The sequence below is a fragment of the Acanthochromis polyacanthus genome, chromosome 6 (assembly GCF_021347895.1).
Source record: "Acanthochromis polyacanthus isolate Apoly-LR-REF ecotype Palm Island chromosome 6, KAUST_Apoly_ChrSc, whole genome shotgun sequence".
Taxonomy (NCBI): domain Eukaryota; kingdom Metazoa; phylum Chordata; class Actinopteri; family Pomacentridae; genus Acanthochromis; species Acanthochromis polyacanthus.
The window spans coordinates 27,932,565-27,948,639 of record NC_067118.1 but is presented as its reverse complement, the minus strand read 5'-3'; the positions used below and the strand labels follow the sequence as shown (position 1 = coordinate 27,948,639).

Genomic DNA, 16,075 nt, shown 5'->3' with positions numbered 1-16,075 from the left:
CAGCTGAGTTGTCTTTATCTTGGCTGTAGTGAGTCTTTAGAGATTTTTGGTCAGACACATTCTGTATTCTTGTTTGCGAATCAATGTTGGTTGTCCAGAAGGTAAGAGTTCCTGTCCTGATTCTCTGTTTAAAGGTTCTCTGGTAGGCTGCAGGAGACTTTAGCGTTTGGGTTGTGCTAGTTTGGTTTTTGTACGGTTTCATTTGGACAACTATCTTGAGGCCCCACCATGTGGTTTAGTGAGGTTTTCTGGAACAGTTCTACAAAGCAACCTGCAGCAGAAGAGAGAGTTTTTAGGAAGTTCTGGAGACCAGACTTTAGAGCAGCAGAACCATTTATCAGCAGTTTGAGCAGGAGAATGTGAGCTTCAGAGGAGAAATGAGAAGGAAACCTTCTTGACCCGTGTGGTGAGGCCCTGTACCAAGAGTTTAAGCAGGTTGTGAAGAGTCTGTAGTTCTTTGATCTGAAAGCACCAGAAGAGTTGACTCATTAAAGGAGAAAACAGGAGATATTGTTGGTTCTTCTGTTGCTCTGCAGTTTCCATTTTCTGTAGACCGAATATCAAGTTTCTATTTTAAATGATTTACCATGTGAGCCCAAGAACACTTCAATTAGGATGACCATACGTCCTCTTTTGCCCGGACATCTCCTCTTTTGAGAGGCTGTCCGGCTGGCGTTTATAAAGTCCTTCAAATGTCTGGGTTTTTGATCTTGCCTAGCTTGAGCGCGTCACAGACCAGTGTATTTATCATTCACGTTGAATGGTTTCTTCGGAAACACGCTCTGAGTGGCGGAGTTTGAGCCGAAACCCCGGAACGTAGTACAGAGGTGCTCCACACTCACTCACTCCTCGCAGGCTGACAGGCAGGTACACACTGCGAGAGAACACTCGAACCGAAAGAACATACCGAAACGCAAATGTCATTTCACTGATGAAATGCGAAAAAAGTACCCCTGCTTTCGTCCGGGTCGTGTCAAATGGTAGGTAGAATGTACAGTCTGCAAAGCTGGGACTTATGTCTCTGTAGCTAATAAGAAAAGGAACAAGAAGGGGGGAAAAGGACTGTTGACTTGAGGCATTATTTCTATATTTTTTTCATTTGCCATTAGACACATTATTTTGAAGAATGGGCTAACTGAACATTGAAGAATAGGCTACCTCTCTTTTTTCTTTTTAATATTTTGAGACATTATTTCTATTTTTACATAATTGATAATTGGGAGGTTATTTTGACGAATGGTACTCTACCTCACTTTTCCTAACTAAGGTGTAAGTGTCAGATTTAGAGATGATTATTTCTTATTTTGTTAAACATCTGAATACATGTTCCTACACAACTTGAGTCAATAACTATTAAAGACGAGAGCATGCCATATTTGTATGTGACTGATTATATTGTTTAGGAGAATTGCTTTAAATTATATATTATTTATAAAGCAACTGTTTGTAAGTGTTTTGGGCTATTTTTCTGTATATCCAGGTAAAGTGTTCTTGTCTGGGGAATTCAGAATATCTGTTTAACTGAGTTTGAAGCACAGAAAGCCCCCTGACCCACGGAAAACCCCTAAAAAAAGGGGGGGGGGGGGCTGAAAACACACTTCCAGCTCGCGCGCGAGCTGGAAGTGTGTCCTCTTTTCAGAGAAACAGAATATGGTCACCCTACTTCAATAAACTCCCTCCATCCCCTGGACACAACATATTTTATTACCATGCTCAGTCTTTTCTTTTAAAATGTTTTTGAATTTTAATCATAGTTTTAGCATAGATTTTTCTCTTGCTTACTTAGTTTTGTCATCTATGTGAAAGGTGCTAAATAAATGAAGTTGAATTGATTAACTGACTAACTCATGATTGTGACAACAGAAGTATTTTCATTGTGTTTTAAGGGTTTGTTTCATTTTTAAGGTTTGGGTTAAAATCTCAACAAAAAAAAGATTAAAGAAATAAACAACATTAAAAAGCAATTAAAGGAAAAACATTTAATACAATAAAACTTCTATAAAGAAAATTAAACATTAAATACAACTAAATTATATTAAACAGATAAAATATTTCATTAGATAAACAGAAGATACAAAACATCTAATTATGAAATTAAACATTTTTTAGGCAAATATAAAACATTAACGATGAAATAGTTTAGATAATTAAACACTTAAATATACAATTAAACAATAAGAATATTAAACATTTTAAAAAATACAAAACATTTAATTAGATTATTAAAACTTTAAAAAGACAAAAAATTTAATTAAAAAATAAAAATTTTAATTAGAAAATTTTATTTTAAAGACAAAAATTTAAATGGGAATTAAACAGAAAATACAATGAAGCATTTAGAAAGAAAATTAAAAAGGAAAAGGAAGTTTTTCAAACAAGCCGATAAAACATTTGAAAAAACAAACATTAAAAAGAAAAAACATTTCAAAATCAAATCAGACATTAGAAAAGAATAAAAGGTGAGAAAAGAGCAAAACTAAACATTTAAGAAGAATCAAACTAAAGACAAAACATTTGAAAAGACACCAGTTAGACTTTTGCCCACCACACCTTCCCCGCCCGACGAGGTTTTCGAAAATCTGAGTCTCGACGGGTTTCCCGAGTTTCTACCAGCTCGGAGGCAGAAGAACTTGTCATGAAGAGGTTGGAAGTTGGCGAGGATGGAGTGACTTTTTACAGCGACTAGAAGGAAGACGACTAGAAGAGCAGGTCTTTAACCACCAGCCCTAAAATCCATGGAGTCGGCTCCCGAGAAATGAAGGAAGGTCAACTTTTATCAACCTCCATAGAGATGTTCAACTTGATATCTTTACTTTGAGATTTTTTTCATTTATTAGGAATTTAATGGAATCCACCAGCAGATTGTTTTTGTTGAGAAATTTTATTCTAATCGTCATGGGACTGCAGTATTTAAAACTGTTCCTTCTATTTGACCTTAGTTTATTAGTTTTAGTGGAGAAAGTTATTTTAATTGTCGATTAGTCTCTTAAAAAACAAATAATTTGGATTAGTCAAGAGGTTTAAATTTCTTACTTTGTCATATTTGAAATATGACAAAAAATCTTAAAAATAAAGTGTCTTGAGACAATTTGACCTGTAATTGGTGTTACATAAATAAAATTGAATTTAAGTTGTATGTATCTTGTAATGTTGGAGGAATTCAGCCATATATGTTGGAAAAAAAACATTTTCTTTGTCCATTAATCTGTTGATTGTTTTCTCCAGTAATTCATTTTTTGTTTTGGTTTATTAAATGTCAAACCCAAATATATTCAGTTTACTGTCATAAAAACCCAAAACATTTACATTCATGATGCAGGAATCAGGCAGTTTTTCACTTTTTATTTTAGTTTAGTCAGAAAGATAGTTGATAATGTGTGATTTGTTGCAGCTTGTGAGCCGTAGAAGGTTTTAATCTTTGGAGCCGAGTGTCAGAAAACATTTCGAAACCAACATCAACAAAACAACCAACAAAGATTTGAACATCATTAAAGGGAAATCCAACTTTTGCATGACAATGTCTTATTAAAGGACATTTATTTCCAATGTAAATGTGTGATATTCATCCTCTGGAGCTTCTCTTCACATCGTCTTCTACCTGGACTGGTTTGGTCGGGAGCATGTGCAACAAACATCTGAAAAACTGCACTTTAACATCAATGAATGACACTGAAGTTTAACCTCTACATAAATGAGACTGAGTCTGGATGTGCTGCTCTGTCATTAACTCCTAAGTTTAGGGAAAGTTCAAACAAAAGAGGAAAGTTCAGATAAGACTTGAGAATGAGCTTAATTTGAACAAACATCTCAGATTTTCTGAGCTTCAGCACCTCTAGCAAGATATTTTAACAACAAGCAACTCAAGAGATCCAGAAGCTGGAGAGAGTTAGCTTTAGCTGAGCCACAGAACATGTGGTACGCTAACCTAGCAAACATTTCAGACTTTTCTCTATGAATTCTGAGAAATATTTTCCTATGTAATGACAGAGCTACACATCTGAACTCAGTCTCATTAAAACAGACTCTAATTGAGTGTCATCCATCCATATTAAAGTGCAGTTATCCAAAATGGCGGCGGAGGTGCGGTAGTGGCGGCGGCGGCTTGTGACACAGACGGCCCAAAAATTCGGATCCTTTTTCATTTTTAGAAAGTGGTTAACTACCTCAAATATTTCTTTCATGTATTCAAACTATAATTCTCTGCTCATCCAGTCATCAAATACACAGATTAATGTGTGTGAACCCCATTTTAACACATGTAACAAATAGTCTCACCATGGTTGTTAATCTTTAATAAAAGCATCTTTTATTAGAAGAGACCAGTATTTGAGTGTGGAAGAGAGCAGCAAGAGACAGACTGAAAGAAAGTGGGGTTAGTTAGGACTACATCTAGCATTACTGATATTGTAGACACTCTTCTTCCTGCAGTAAACCTCATAGATCAATAGCCACACAGTTTATTCCAGAAATGTACCTGTCTCGTTGACAAGCAGATTCACTAATGAAAATTCAGTGTTTTACAAACATGGCACATGCTTGATGTTCACAAGTACTGCACTGTCTGTTAAAAAAAACATGATTCAAATATTTTTTTCCTGAGTTTCCACAGACTGAGCCTTTAGTCCATTATTGGTAAATGATCAATTAGCACTTGTATTCAATGAGGCCTTTGTACAGTATATGTCTTAATAGGTAAAATGTTGTCTGAATACGAATTTAAGTCTGACATTTTGTTTTTCTGAGAAAAGTAACACAGTAATCATCTCTTTGTCACCACAGCTGTTTGTACAAAGTAAATCTGTTTTTATACTATCTATACCTTCAAATGTGTGGCACACGCAGAAATGGGTTTTCAACCACCCTCTGAAATGGTCTACATACAGTAAATGAACCTTTATAACATGAAGTACCTTTTACAAATTACAGTACAACAGAATTTGTGCAAATAAAATCAAATTTCAACAATTAGAAAGAGCTGTGAGCTTGCAGCTCTGCATTTACACACAGTCCATGAAAACCATACTCTAATAAACAGCATGCATTTAATAAGGATGATTAAAAAATGCTTTTTATTCAACATTAACAATCCAACGAATGCAAAGAATAAAGCTCAAAAATATGTTAACCATATTGGTATAACTGCTTGAGAAAATTAAAGTGATACATAAAAATAAAAATAAAAAATACATGAAAAAATATGATGCCTTTTAGTGAAAAGCTTAGTGTGCTAGAGTTACAGCAGAGGGAGCATTCCTCCTGTCCTCTCCTGGGTTTTTCTCCTTTCTCTCCACGGTCTTTCACTCTTCCGGTGTTTGCCCTGGACCTGCCAGCAGCATCTCAGAAATATCACACTCACTTCCACATTTTCCCATCAAAGTCTGAATGAGGAGGAGAGGGAGACGGACATGATAACCACAAAGCACAATGCTTCTTATCTTAGGCTACTCTGTGGCTGTAAGGACGTTACTGTATTCACTGAAATGCACTGCACAACGTGTACTCACCCTTATTGCAGTCTTTCGCCATATCTCTCTCTTTCAGTAGGTTATTTTTGTAGTCTGTGGAATATAGCAGATGCACAGGTTATGAAGAGAAAAAAATGCACATAATTTCTTTATATAGGCCACAAATATTTGCAGCATGCATGTGGATGAGGTTTACTGCACCTGAATTCAAAGGATCTTGGTTACAGGTCTTCAGCTCTGTGCAGTCTAATGCTATTTCACCTCCACTGGCTTCAAATCCCCTGCACAGAAATAAGAATTGTTTCACTCATCATCACCTTTTATATTAAGAAAAATTAGTCTAACATTTATCTTATGATAATATCTTACTGGTCGGTTCTGCCCAGGTCATATTCTAGCCCTGACAAAAAGAAAAAAAAAAGATTTAAGACACAATCTCAAACACACTGCATCCACAAAACCTTCCATCCTCCAGTTACCATGATAAATCTGCCTTTAATGATGTTAACCAAACAATTAAATTGTCAGACGCATGCCAAGAATAAGTGAGAAGGTTATGTGGTAAATACTAACACACACAATACCTCTCTTTTTGCGTCGTCGAGTCAACACGATGACAGCGACCACAATGAACGCCAGGAGTAAGAATGTTGCCAGGAAGTAGCCCAAATGCTGCACAAAATATCCTCGATGTTCAGGGAGGAAGACATTTACGACACGTGGAGTCTCCTCCTCCTCTCTCCCTGAAGGCAGGAGACGGAGAAATTTAAACATCTTCTGTGAAAAAAAACCTACTTAAATTTCTCACACATAACCTCAGAGAAGAATGAAATATTACAGGTAAATATGCAGTGAACTCAAAGAAACCAGAAATTAAATAATGATGCAGTGTTTTGCAGAAGATTTATACTCATATTTTACTTTTTGCTACATTAGAAGTAATGGCAATAATCAGGGATCAAAATGAAATGTAGTTCTCCAATAGTAAAGATTTGTATTCCCCTTAGAGACTATCTCTTTCACATTTGTTTCGAAAAGCCCGAGACAGAAGCAGGGAGAGCAGAGAGTTAAATGTCAAAATGGTGCTCGGCGGTAATGACTTCCAGACCTGATGTCATGCAGCTGTTATTTTCTTTCCTCAGAAAAACACAGGCTGACCAGAAAAAAAGGAGAAGTGTGAGAGACCAATTCTGTAATGTGGTCTGTCTGCATTTCTGCCTTCGTTTTCCATTTAGGACTGTTGAAGTCTGCTCGCAAACACAGAAGCCTAGTTTCTGCATGCATGGAAAATAAATCTGTGCCACCTTCGGCAGAGTTCATCGGTGAAAAATACGTGTCTCACAGTTCCCCAACTCTTTGTCTACACTGTCTTGATTGACAGCTGACAATAATTATCAAAAAAATGGGCAAACACAGGCCTTGTAGGTGTAACACTACAGCAAATACAAAACAGCTGAAGTCAATGGTAAATACAAAGATAGCATCACAACTAATGCTGCAGAGTAACTGTTGCTATTATTCGACAAGCAATTTCTCATAATCTCAAAAGCAGCTTGATCACAGATGCCTGATCACAGAAAAATAAAGACTGAAATACATCAGGTCTGTCTTTATTTATTATATACAGTTTATCATAGTTTCTCTCTGTGGTCTTTCATCAAAGCCTCTAAATTGGATGCAAGTTCAACTAAAACTACTGAGAGACTAATGAGGAAAACATGAGATGTATTATCACTGACCACGCTTTCAAAGCCAGCCAATCAAGAAAAAACACTCACTCTGACTTAATCACCGCCCTCCTCACAGGAAGGTTGCTTTGTAATTATCTGCCGTCATTGTATAATGTACCTAATATGCATGAAAATGCAAAGACATGTCCAAGGTCATTGTCTCTAGAGCACAACTGTCCAGAGGAGGGGCTCAGCCATGTCACAGCAGTGGCCCATTACCATTTTCTTGACACATCTGACAAGCGCATATGTGTTAGAGGCTCTTTCACATATGCTGCACAAAAATTACCTACCTTTTTTTTTTTTTTTTTTTACCCGGTGGAATATGCATCATTTGCAAGTCAATTAACTGCAGGAAAGCATCTTTATTTTCAAAGATTGAGATGTCTGTTGAGTCACTGGCAGCTCACATAATGCTTCCTTCATGATTAGAAAGAAACAATGTTCCATTTGTCCGTGCCATAAATAATTACAGCATTAAGGTGAAAAGCTCTGGTGATTTTCGTAATTTCAGATGAACGCTGGCACCTGGGTGAGTGCAAACAATTTGTCTTTTTTTAAAACAGATGAGATCAGTGATGCGTAAAGAAGAGCGGAATTTCTTGAAGTGAAGTTTTGTGAAAGGAAATGGGCAGGACGCCATCTATCCACGAGTACACTTTTTACCAACATAATTTACAGGGCTATTAAATGGGCTGTCATTTTTTTTAAAAGGAGAGGAGCATGTGTAGTCAAACACATACCTTCATCCCCTCTCCTTATTTTGCTCTTTCATGTCACAGCTGCAACCAGATGCTGAACAGATGTAACAGACTTCCTCTGACTGCTGGTAAACACGCTCTACCAGAGGCTGATACACATCGGCACAGAAACCGAGTATAGGCTGGGAAAATAGGAATAAACAAAGCTGCAGATGCAGTGTGTGTGTGTGTGTGAACAGTCTAGACAAATGGTCGGGACTTTTAGGAAATGAGGTCAAATGGAGGGAAAAAAAAAAACAAGATAGACCATCCACTCCCAAAATGACAACATGTTGGAGCCCACTCCTCTGCTCAGTGCAGTTAAAATGACTAACACAAGAAACTGTAAATGAAAAACAGTTGGCGAGGAAAATAAGACCACTTCCGCTGCTGCCAATTTAAAGCTGTTTACTGCAGACAGCTTCTCAAGCAAAAGCTGCAAAATGAGGAGTCCAAAAAAATCCTGCTTTTCAGTTAACAGCGAGCAACTAGCAGAAAGATTTTGTTCTTTTCTTCTTTCTTTCTAGCTCAACCAGCTCCTACATTCCTTGTACCTCCTCCCTCCTCAGCTCAAACACAAAAACAGAGAGGAGTGAGGAGAAAACTGGCAAGAACAGGAACTGATTTAACTGACCAACTATGCCTATAAATATAACAAAAAAACCCAGGAGCAGCCCTCTCACTCTTTGCACAATTCAGCCAAGACACCATATGGGGAAAAACCATTTGCCATTACTACCCTTTGGAAAAACAATTTTCAACTGATGTTTGTCATGAGTTACTTACTTGGTTCTGGCTCATTTAAGAGAATTCTGGGCACTGTGGTGGGGGCTGAGGGCAGTGGAGGTCCCACAGTGAGCCTGAAGATGCGCCTCTCGTGCAGACCACAGTAGTGATGGTGCAAGTGGCAGGAGTAAAGGCCTTTATCAACAGGCTTCAAGTCAGAGATGGACAGTGAGAAGTCCCCTAACGTAAAAGCGTGCTCTTCCACACTCATCTTATTCTGGCCGAAGAGAGCTCCATAATCCCGGCGCTCTCCGGAGGCGTAGAGGTCCACCAGTCGGTCGGCCCGGTCAGGACGCACTCCGGGGGGCTGGAAGTCCCAGTGGGCTACCTGCTGCTGGTCCTCCTGGAGGCCCTCTCTCCACAGGGGCCGTCGGTTCACACAAGGGAGGACCACCGAGCTGCCCAGCAACACCACGAACACAGTCTTCTCCCCATCCCAGTAGCGTTTCTCTTTCCGAGCTGGAAACACATTGGCGTGTCAAGTCAAGTGACCATGTTTATAAAGCACATTTTAAACAACAGCCAGTGTGTCAAAGCGGTTTCCAGGAAAAAAAGACTATGATTATGAATTAATCTAACAAGTTTAGATATTGGAGTAAGACTCTATAGTGTTATTTATGGTGCCATTTTACCTGAGTAAATGACATATTTGGGATTAAAACTTCACTACTTTACCTGATTATAATACATCTTAGGGCTCAGGCCCAACAGTGTTACTAATTATGGAGATTATCCTAACAATGTACTCATGTAGCTAAGACCCAATGGTATTAGAAATTATGGAATTTAGCCTAACTAATGTAAATATTTTTACTAAAACCTACAGCATTATTAATCATGGAGATTAACCTGACAAATTTAGAGCAAAAGTTTTGATTGTACAGAGAAAACCCCCAAAAATCCGAGAATTCCTGGAACCCTTATGAGCAAACTTTGTTTTTTGTGTGTGTGTGTGTGTGTGTGTGTGTGTGTGTGTGTGTGTGTGTGTGTGTGTTTTCTTGTGTGTGGATTGAATAAAAGACATATATAATCTCTTACATCACAGCTCAAGTAATCCCATCATGATCAGAGGGCCTCACCTGACTTGGTCACATTGAGCTGGATCTGAATGGACTGGTGAATCTGACAGTAGTGGTGGTGCAAATTACAAGTATAAACTCCTTTGTCAGTCTGCACCACATCTGCAAAGAAAAACATCCAAACAACAGGAAAATGAAATTAACAAATGGACGAGAACCATGTTATTATTTTTAGTGGAAAGTTAAGAAGTCTCACTGTTGATGATGAGGGAGAAGTTTCCGTCATTGAAAGCAGACTCTGAAAGGGAAATGCGTCCCTTGTTGAAGCTATTGTAGACCCTCTGACGGGCTCCAGGTGACATGTCCAAGACTCGCTCCACAGAATAGTCTGGGCTGCTGTGGACCACGTCCCAGTGCACCACCCTCTGACGGTCCTTCAGTCTGTCCCGGGTCCACACCATGCGAGGGCTGTGGCAGGGCAACACGGCCTTGGAGCCTGCAGGGAGCGTGATGTTCTTGGTCTCCACCACTAGGCCAAGTCTGCTGCTGCTGCTCTGGCCCAAAGCTGACAAGAAACATGTAAACACACGCACTCAGAAACTCCATGCAGCAACGACAAAAAGAAAAGAACCGAACATGCGCTGCTATGCATTCAGATCTTATTAAGGAAGTGTGAAGAAATAGGAATGTGTTACCTCCTGGCAGGAAGAGCACAGCAAGAACTAAAAGAGACAAAAGAACAAATGATTAGTTTTATCTTCGTGGCCTCTTTACAGAGATTTTTCACTGATAAGCTGTTAACTGATTAAGTCTTGAGAAATATTTGAAGAACTTCCACCCAGAAAATTGCTTCAGTGTCTGGAGATTTTAGGTTTCATGTGCACTGACCCAACAGCTGGAGCAGATGTGGGTTCAGTGAGAGGACAGTTTAAAGAAACAGACAGAGACAAACTGAAGAAATGGTGAAAGGTTCCACACAGGAAAACAACAGCAGAAAATACACTAGATGTCAACAATCTACAGGAAATATATTCTTGTTGTTTGTATTTTCTCACTCTGGAGATTTTCCTACAGCACATTTGCTATTTCTGATGCACTTTTTCCCACAGTGCTTTTTCATTTGTCTGTTTACTGAAGGGCCAGCGGAGACGCATGCAGCCAAAGCATACAGAGCCTCTATTCATCCCGGCTGCTGCTGGCCTGTTGCAAGGTTATGATCCTGAGGTAATGAAGAAGCAGCCTCTTGTTCAGAAACTTCAGTCTACACTACCTGGTGTCAAAAGTCCAGGAACACCTGTGTATTTTTACTGTACTGCTAATAGGCATTATGAACCATAAAGGTCAGTGTTATTACTTATAAAAACACTCTGTATTAAAAGTAATCATAATAATGTTTTTGTGCTCTGACATTAGACTTGAAAATTACACATATGTAACAAAGGCGAACATTTCTTGACTGTTGCACCCCTCCATTTGGAGTGGTACATTCCACCCTGTCTAAGTTGGTATGCTCCAGCCCTGGTGCAGTTGAGAAGACGGTGTTCAACTTGTTAGCTGTACTTTCTTTTACATAAGTGGGACAGCATTTTTAAAACAGCAAGTCATAAAAATCTGCATATTTTAGCTTATAAAAACAAGCACAGTATTGCAAGATGATAAAAAGGATAACAAATTCCAGATAAGCTTTCCAAAGTAAATTTTGAGAAAAATGTTACTGAGTCAGACAGACTGTCTTCCAAAGGCATATAATTCTAGAGGCTTGACATAAAATCCTCTGTCCCCTTTTCGTTTTAGAAGCATTCAAAAGATCTCTGCCTGACAATCTGAAGCTACAGTTGTGCTCATAAGTTTACATACCCTGGCAGAATTTGTCAAATGTGCTCCATTCTTTAATGAAAACATGAATGATCAGAGCAAATACAACTGGATGACAATAAATAGCTTTGTCTAAACACCAGGCCTAAATGAAAGAAAATGTTTACATTAACAAACATATTTGCTAAAAAATAAAGGACAATATTTCACAAATTTGGCCAGGGTATGTAAACTTATGAGCACAACTGTATCTACGCAGGCTTTTATGAGAGTAAGATGCTAGAAATAATGCAAGAGGAGCTTCAAAAGAAGAGATTTTGACAAAATCTTAAAATCAATGTTAAAACATACAGAAAACCAGTGTAAGGAGGGTAAAACTGTTGTGAAATGGTCTCTTCCCTCTGGTTAAAAGCAAGGCAGTGGAGTTCTGTAGAGGCTCTAATAGATCATTAGACTTTTGGTGAAGGCAACTAAAATATTGGGAAGTTTTAAATCTGTAAATTACTGAAGCATTTTAAATAAGATTTTATATCAGAGACAACTGCAGAAAAAGTGTGTGTTCAGTGTGTGTGTTCAGATTTGAGGTAATTTACTGGTGCATTTCCATTTAACACCTCTTTTTTAACCTCTTCTTCACTGTAATGTGAAAGCTAGAGTTACTGTAGTTTTCCAAATAAGATTTCAATAATATAACATGCAGTACAATGAGACCATAGCATATGATGTAGTGTTATAGATGACTCTACCCAACAGTACATAAAGGTGTTAAATGAGCCCCACATGGACCAACTAGAGTACACTAAATTGCTACTTTAATGTGAAAGTATTAATAATACTCAACTGGAGATCAAATCTTTAAGAGTCTAAAACTCAGAGGGACATTTTTGTGAAATATGAGTACTTTGATTTTTGGTACTTTCGGCACATTTTTACACATAAGTGGTTTGTGTAAAATCTATTTGGTTGCAAAACAATCCAGGTGATACGCTCATAATGGCTGCACATGCCTGAGAGTGAGATTCAATGCTGATTTAATTGCATTCACACTATACTTCACTGGAGCACTGCTGCTGTTTGTGCTCCTGAAATTAGTTTTAAATGCGTTTTTGCAATAAGACAGCATGCAACAGGTACAAAACAAAGAAAAAGAAAAGACTGTGATACGCAGCACGGGTTCTTTGCTGCGGGTCTTTGGTATGTACAGTACCTTCACCATTAGGCTATCTGGAAGCCCCTTTTTTATGCAGTAAGTTCAAGACAGCATATAATAACACTTCATGCTGAACAAAATGACTTCAGCACACACACTGGCACCAGAGAGGAGACCTCAGGCTGGAAAACTTTGGTGGGTTTTTCTATTGAAGGGTATAAACTTTCCTGCAGATGGTAAAACAAAGTGTCCCAGCCCCTGTAATTGTCTCTCATTAGACACACACAGGCTGTTGACTCATGAGGTTGCTGTAACAGTAAGACTTAACAATGTGCTACTGAATCACAGGTGATAATAACAGACATTGAGCAAATGAGCTGCAAAATCACTGCCGTCAGTTGCAAAATCGAGAATCACACGAAGAATCGCCTACCCCAATGCCATCCTTTATGTAAAACAGAAAGGATTTCAGATATTACTAAAACATAAAGCATGAATTTAGTCAGCATCATTTCTGTGATTCATAGCTGTGGCGGGTGTGTGAAGTTTACTCACAGCCCCGTCATAGGTAGAGACTAAATCAAACAAATGTGTTCAGCTGCAAACTCAGCTAAACATACAAAGATACACTCAGAGGTCTGGAGGGCTTATTGACTGTTCTTTGGAAACTCCTGTGTATGCTAAAAACCTATTATGTCCACGTGAATTACAATCATATTGGATTATTTGCATGTGTATGGTTTGCTATAGATTTGTACATATGTATCTGATGTCTGTGGATTATTTTAGTTACTATATTATTGTACATATACTGAACAAAATATAAATGCAGAATGTCATGTTTGATAAGAGTCCAGCCTTTCTTTTGAACATGAATACGTATTTGTTGTTGCAACTCTTGGCATCTCTACAGCAGGATGGACGTCATGAAATAATCGATTATGCACTACACTGGAAATGACAATGGGCAGATGGAGCGTTGGGCCATAGACCAGAGATCACAAATCAGTACTTGGTCACACATCTGCAACACACACGGTTAATGAGGTTGTTGATGCTGCTTGTGGAATGCTGTTCCATTTTTCCTTAAATGCTTGGTTAAGTTAGTGGACATTTTGCAGGACAGGATCACGTTGTCTGACACGTTCATCCAGAGCTGTGTGGAGGGATTTTTTAGACAACAAATGGTGGAGTTGTGGACATTCAGTTGCCTCACTGCAGCTTTAACTGACATGCCTGCATCTGACAGTCTGTTCTCATCTTTCTATCGTCATCTGTTGTATCGTGCCATCGGAGTAAAGTTGCTTTTTAAGGTGGCATTTTACAATCAAAGGGGTGTCCGTGTATTGGTCACTATCTGATCATTGTCCTTTAAAGTCACACCTGATAAGAGTGTTGATGAATTCTTGCTTGAGAATTTGTCACCATTTGATCCGCTCAAAAACTTTTTGAGCACAATCTGCTGAATTAAACCCTTTTCTAAACAGCCTTACCAACCAGAAAATGGTTACACTGATTTCCTATCAATTCAAAGAGTTTGCACTATTTTTGTTGAAATGTCAGTAAATAGTATGAAAATGCATCTGCTTTTTTATCCTGACAAAGAATCTGTTCACATGTTTTATTAGTGTATTTGAATTAGGTCTAGCTGTGAATTAAGTTAAAGCTCTTCTCCATGTTTTGAAAATTTGCATTCTGTGTGCATTTCTGTATTAATAAATCTTCATGTAGCTGCAGTGGACCACACCGGTGCACAATCAGGCGATGTCTGCACAACTTCCTTGGTTTCATTCCATGTATAGCTGATCTGATCTGATGATTCCCAAATGTCGTAGCTGTGAAGGCATCATCATCTCAGTGTGTGGCCACCTTTGTCTACCTTTGTGCAGGACAGAGTGGGCTCAAAAGAGTCGAGGGATTGCTTTCTGGGGCTTTCCAGAACATAAACATGCTACCTTGTCACCTTGTCATTTTCTACTTTGTGTAGTTGCATGCTTGTAAGCTTTATTCAAAACAGCAATTCTAATCTTTTCCATACCCCGTTGTTTATGGCCGTTCATTAAGACAGAGCCAACCATCATAAACACGGTTTGGAGAGGGGGATCTCCCTCCTCCTCGCCATGCAGGACTCAAAGAGACCCACTCGTGGTGAAACAGTCATTACTGACACATACACTATAATGACTGGCTGCTGGATTGTGCTGACTCCTCCACTCAGACCGCAGTTAACTGGAAACACATTGGGCTGAAGCCATAAAAAAATCCCACATTCACAACAGGCTGAGACCAGCCACGCAGCCTCACTGTGGATGTATTTCACTTTCAAGTTCATGCGCATCCAAAGTCGACCCATTTTATTTCTAGAAATCAGAAAAAAGACTGCCGATGAAAAAAATCAATTCCTCAAATTTGAGAAGCACCAATTAAAGGGTCAGAGAGTTTTACATGAGGATAGACAGATAAACTTCGACTGAAACTGAGCAATATGGTCTGAACCAAACTTACTTAATTTTAAGAGATAGATAGATAGATAGATAGATAGATAGATAGATAGATAGATAGATAGATAGATAGATAGATAGATATAAGTTGCACTAAAATGAAAAAAATAGAATAACTATGCCACAAAGACTTTAGGTGAACAATAAAAACAACAGTGGACACATGGAAATGAAAGCCTAACTGAAAAAAAAACATGCGCAGACACTATTAAGGAGCAATTGTACACAAATAAAAACTGTTCAACAACAATAATACAGTTTTTTACGGGCCAACGTCCTAGCTTATGCAGACATTGTGGGAAAATAATGACAATAGTCTAAAAGAAGACGTTGACGGTGCATCAGAGCAAACGTGAGAAATGCTTTTGTTCCCGACGGGTAATTCTAGCCTGGACCCAATTATGACACAACAGATACTTTCCATCAGTTGTTTTCCTTTTATAAAAGCGAGACAACTTACTCTGCAGGAGAGTCATTTCTAGGTGCATCTTTCTGGCAGCAGTTGAGGTGAAGGCCGTCAGAGGTGATGTACGCGTCTATCGATAAAACACAGCAGAGCCTCCAGTTCAGCGGCCAGCAGCTGGATTTTGTTGTGTTCCTGCAGTCTGGAGCCGAAACGCGCTCCGCCTCCGACAGCCAATGAAATCCAACACTGGCATGAAGCTGAAGCCCTCACAAACATGCGCACTAACTAACTTTAAAAAGTTTGGTGGAAAGCTGTAGTTTCAAATGCCAACATGCCGTGTAAATAAGAAAATTCATCAAAATAATCCACATAGAAACAGAAGGACAACAACTACATGCAGGAACCATCAGAAGTACAAGACTGATTGAGATGTTTTGGCTGAAGGGGAAAAAAAACAGTTTGC

At 38.6% G+C, this 16,075-nt stretch overlaps 1 protein-coding gene across 1 annotated transcript; it reads right to left on the bottom strand.

The window, feature by feature from the left end:
* Positions 1–4,275: 4,275 nt before the first annotated feature.
* Positions 4,276–15,837, bottom strand: LOC110945761 (matrix remodeling-associated protein 8-like). The gene is made up of 10 exons (XM_022187346.2): positions 15,667–15,837; positions 10,436–10,462; positions 9,997–10,305; positions 9,801–9,902; positions 8,722–9,180; positions 6,050–6,208; positions 5,835–5,865; positions 5,667–5,746; positions 5,505–5,558; positions 4,276–5,378 (listed from the first exon to the last, which is right to left on the bottom strand). Exons 1-10 carry the CDS (start codon positions 15,692–15,694, stop codon positions 5,353–5,355), a joined length of 1,275 nt encoding a protein of 424 aa, XP_022043038.2. The 5' UTR covers positions 15,695–15,837; the 3' UTR covers positions 4,276–5,352.
* Positions 15,838–16,075: the final 238 nt, after the last annotated feature.

What these genes read in the sequence shown, in the direction of transcription:
- LOC110945761 (XM_022187346.2), bottom strand. Translation starts at nt 15,694, where the DNA reads ATGCACCTAGAAATGACTCTCCTGCAGA. An exon ending in TCGACGACGCAAAAAGAGAG is followed by an intron (nt 5,866 to 6,049) that starts GTATTGTGTGTG and finishes TCTTTTTGTCAG; the next exon opens with GGCTAGAATATGACCTGGGC. An exon ending in GGCGAAAGACTGCAATAAGG is followed by an intron (nt 5,379 to 5,504) that starts GTGAGTACACGT and finishes CTCCTCATTCAG; the next exon opens with ACTTTGATGGGAAAATGTGG.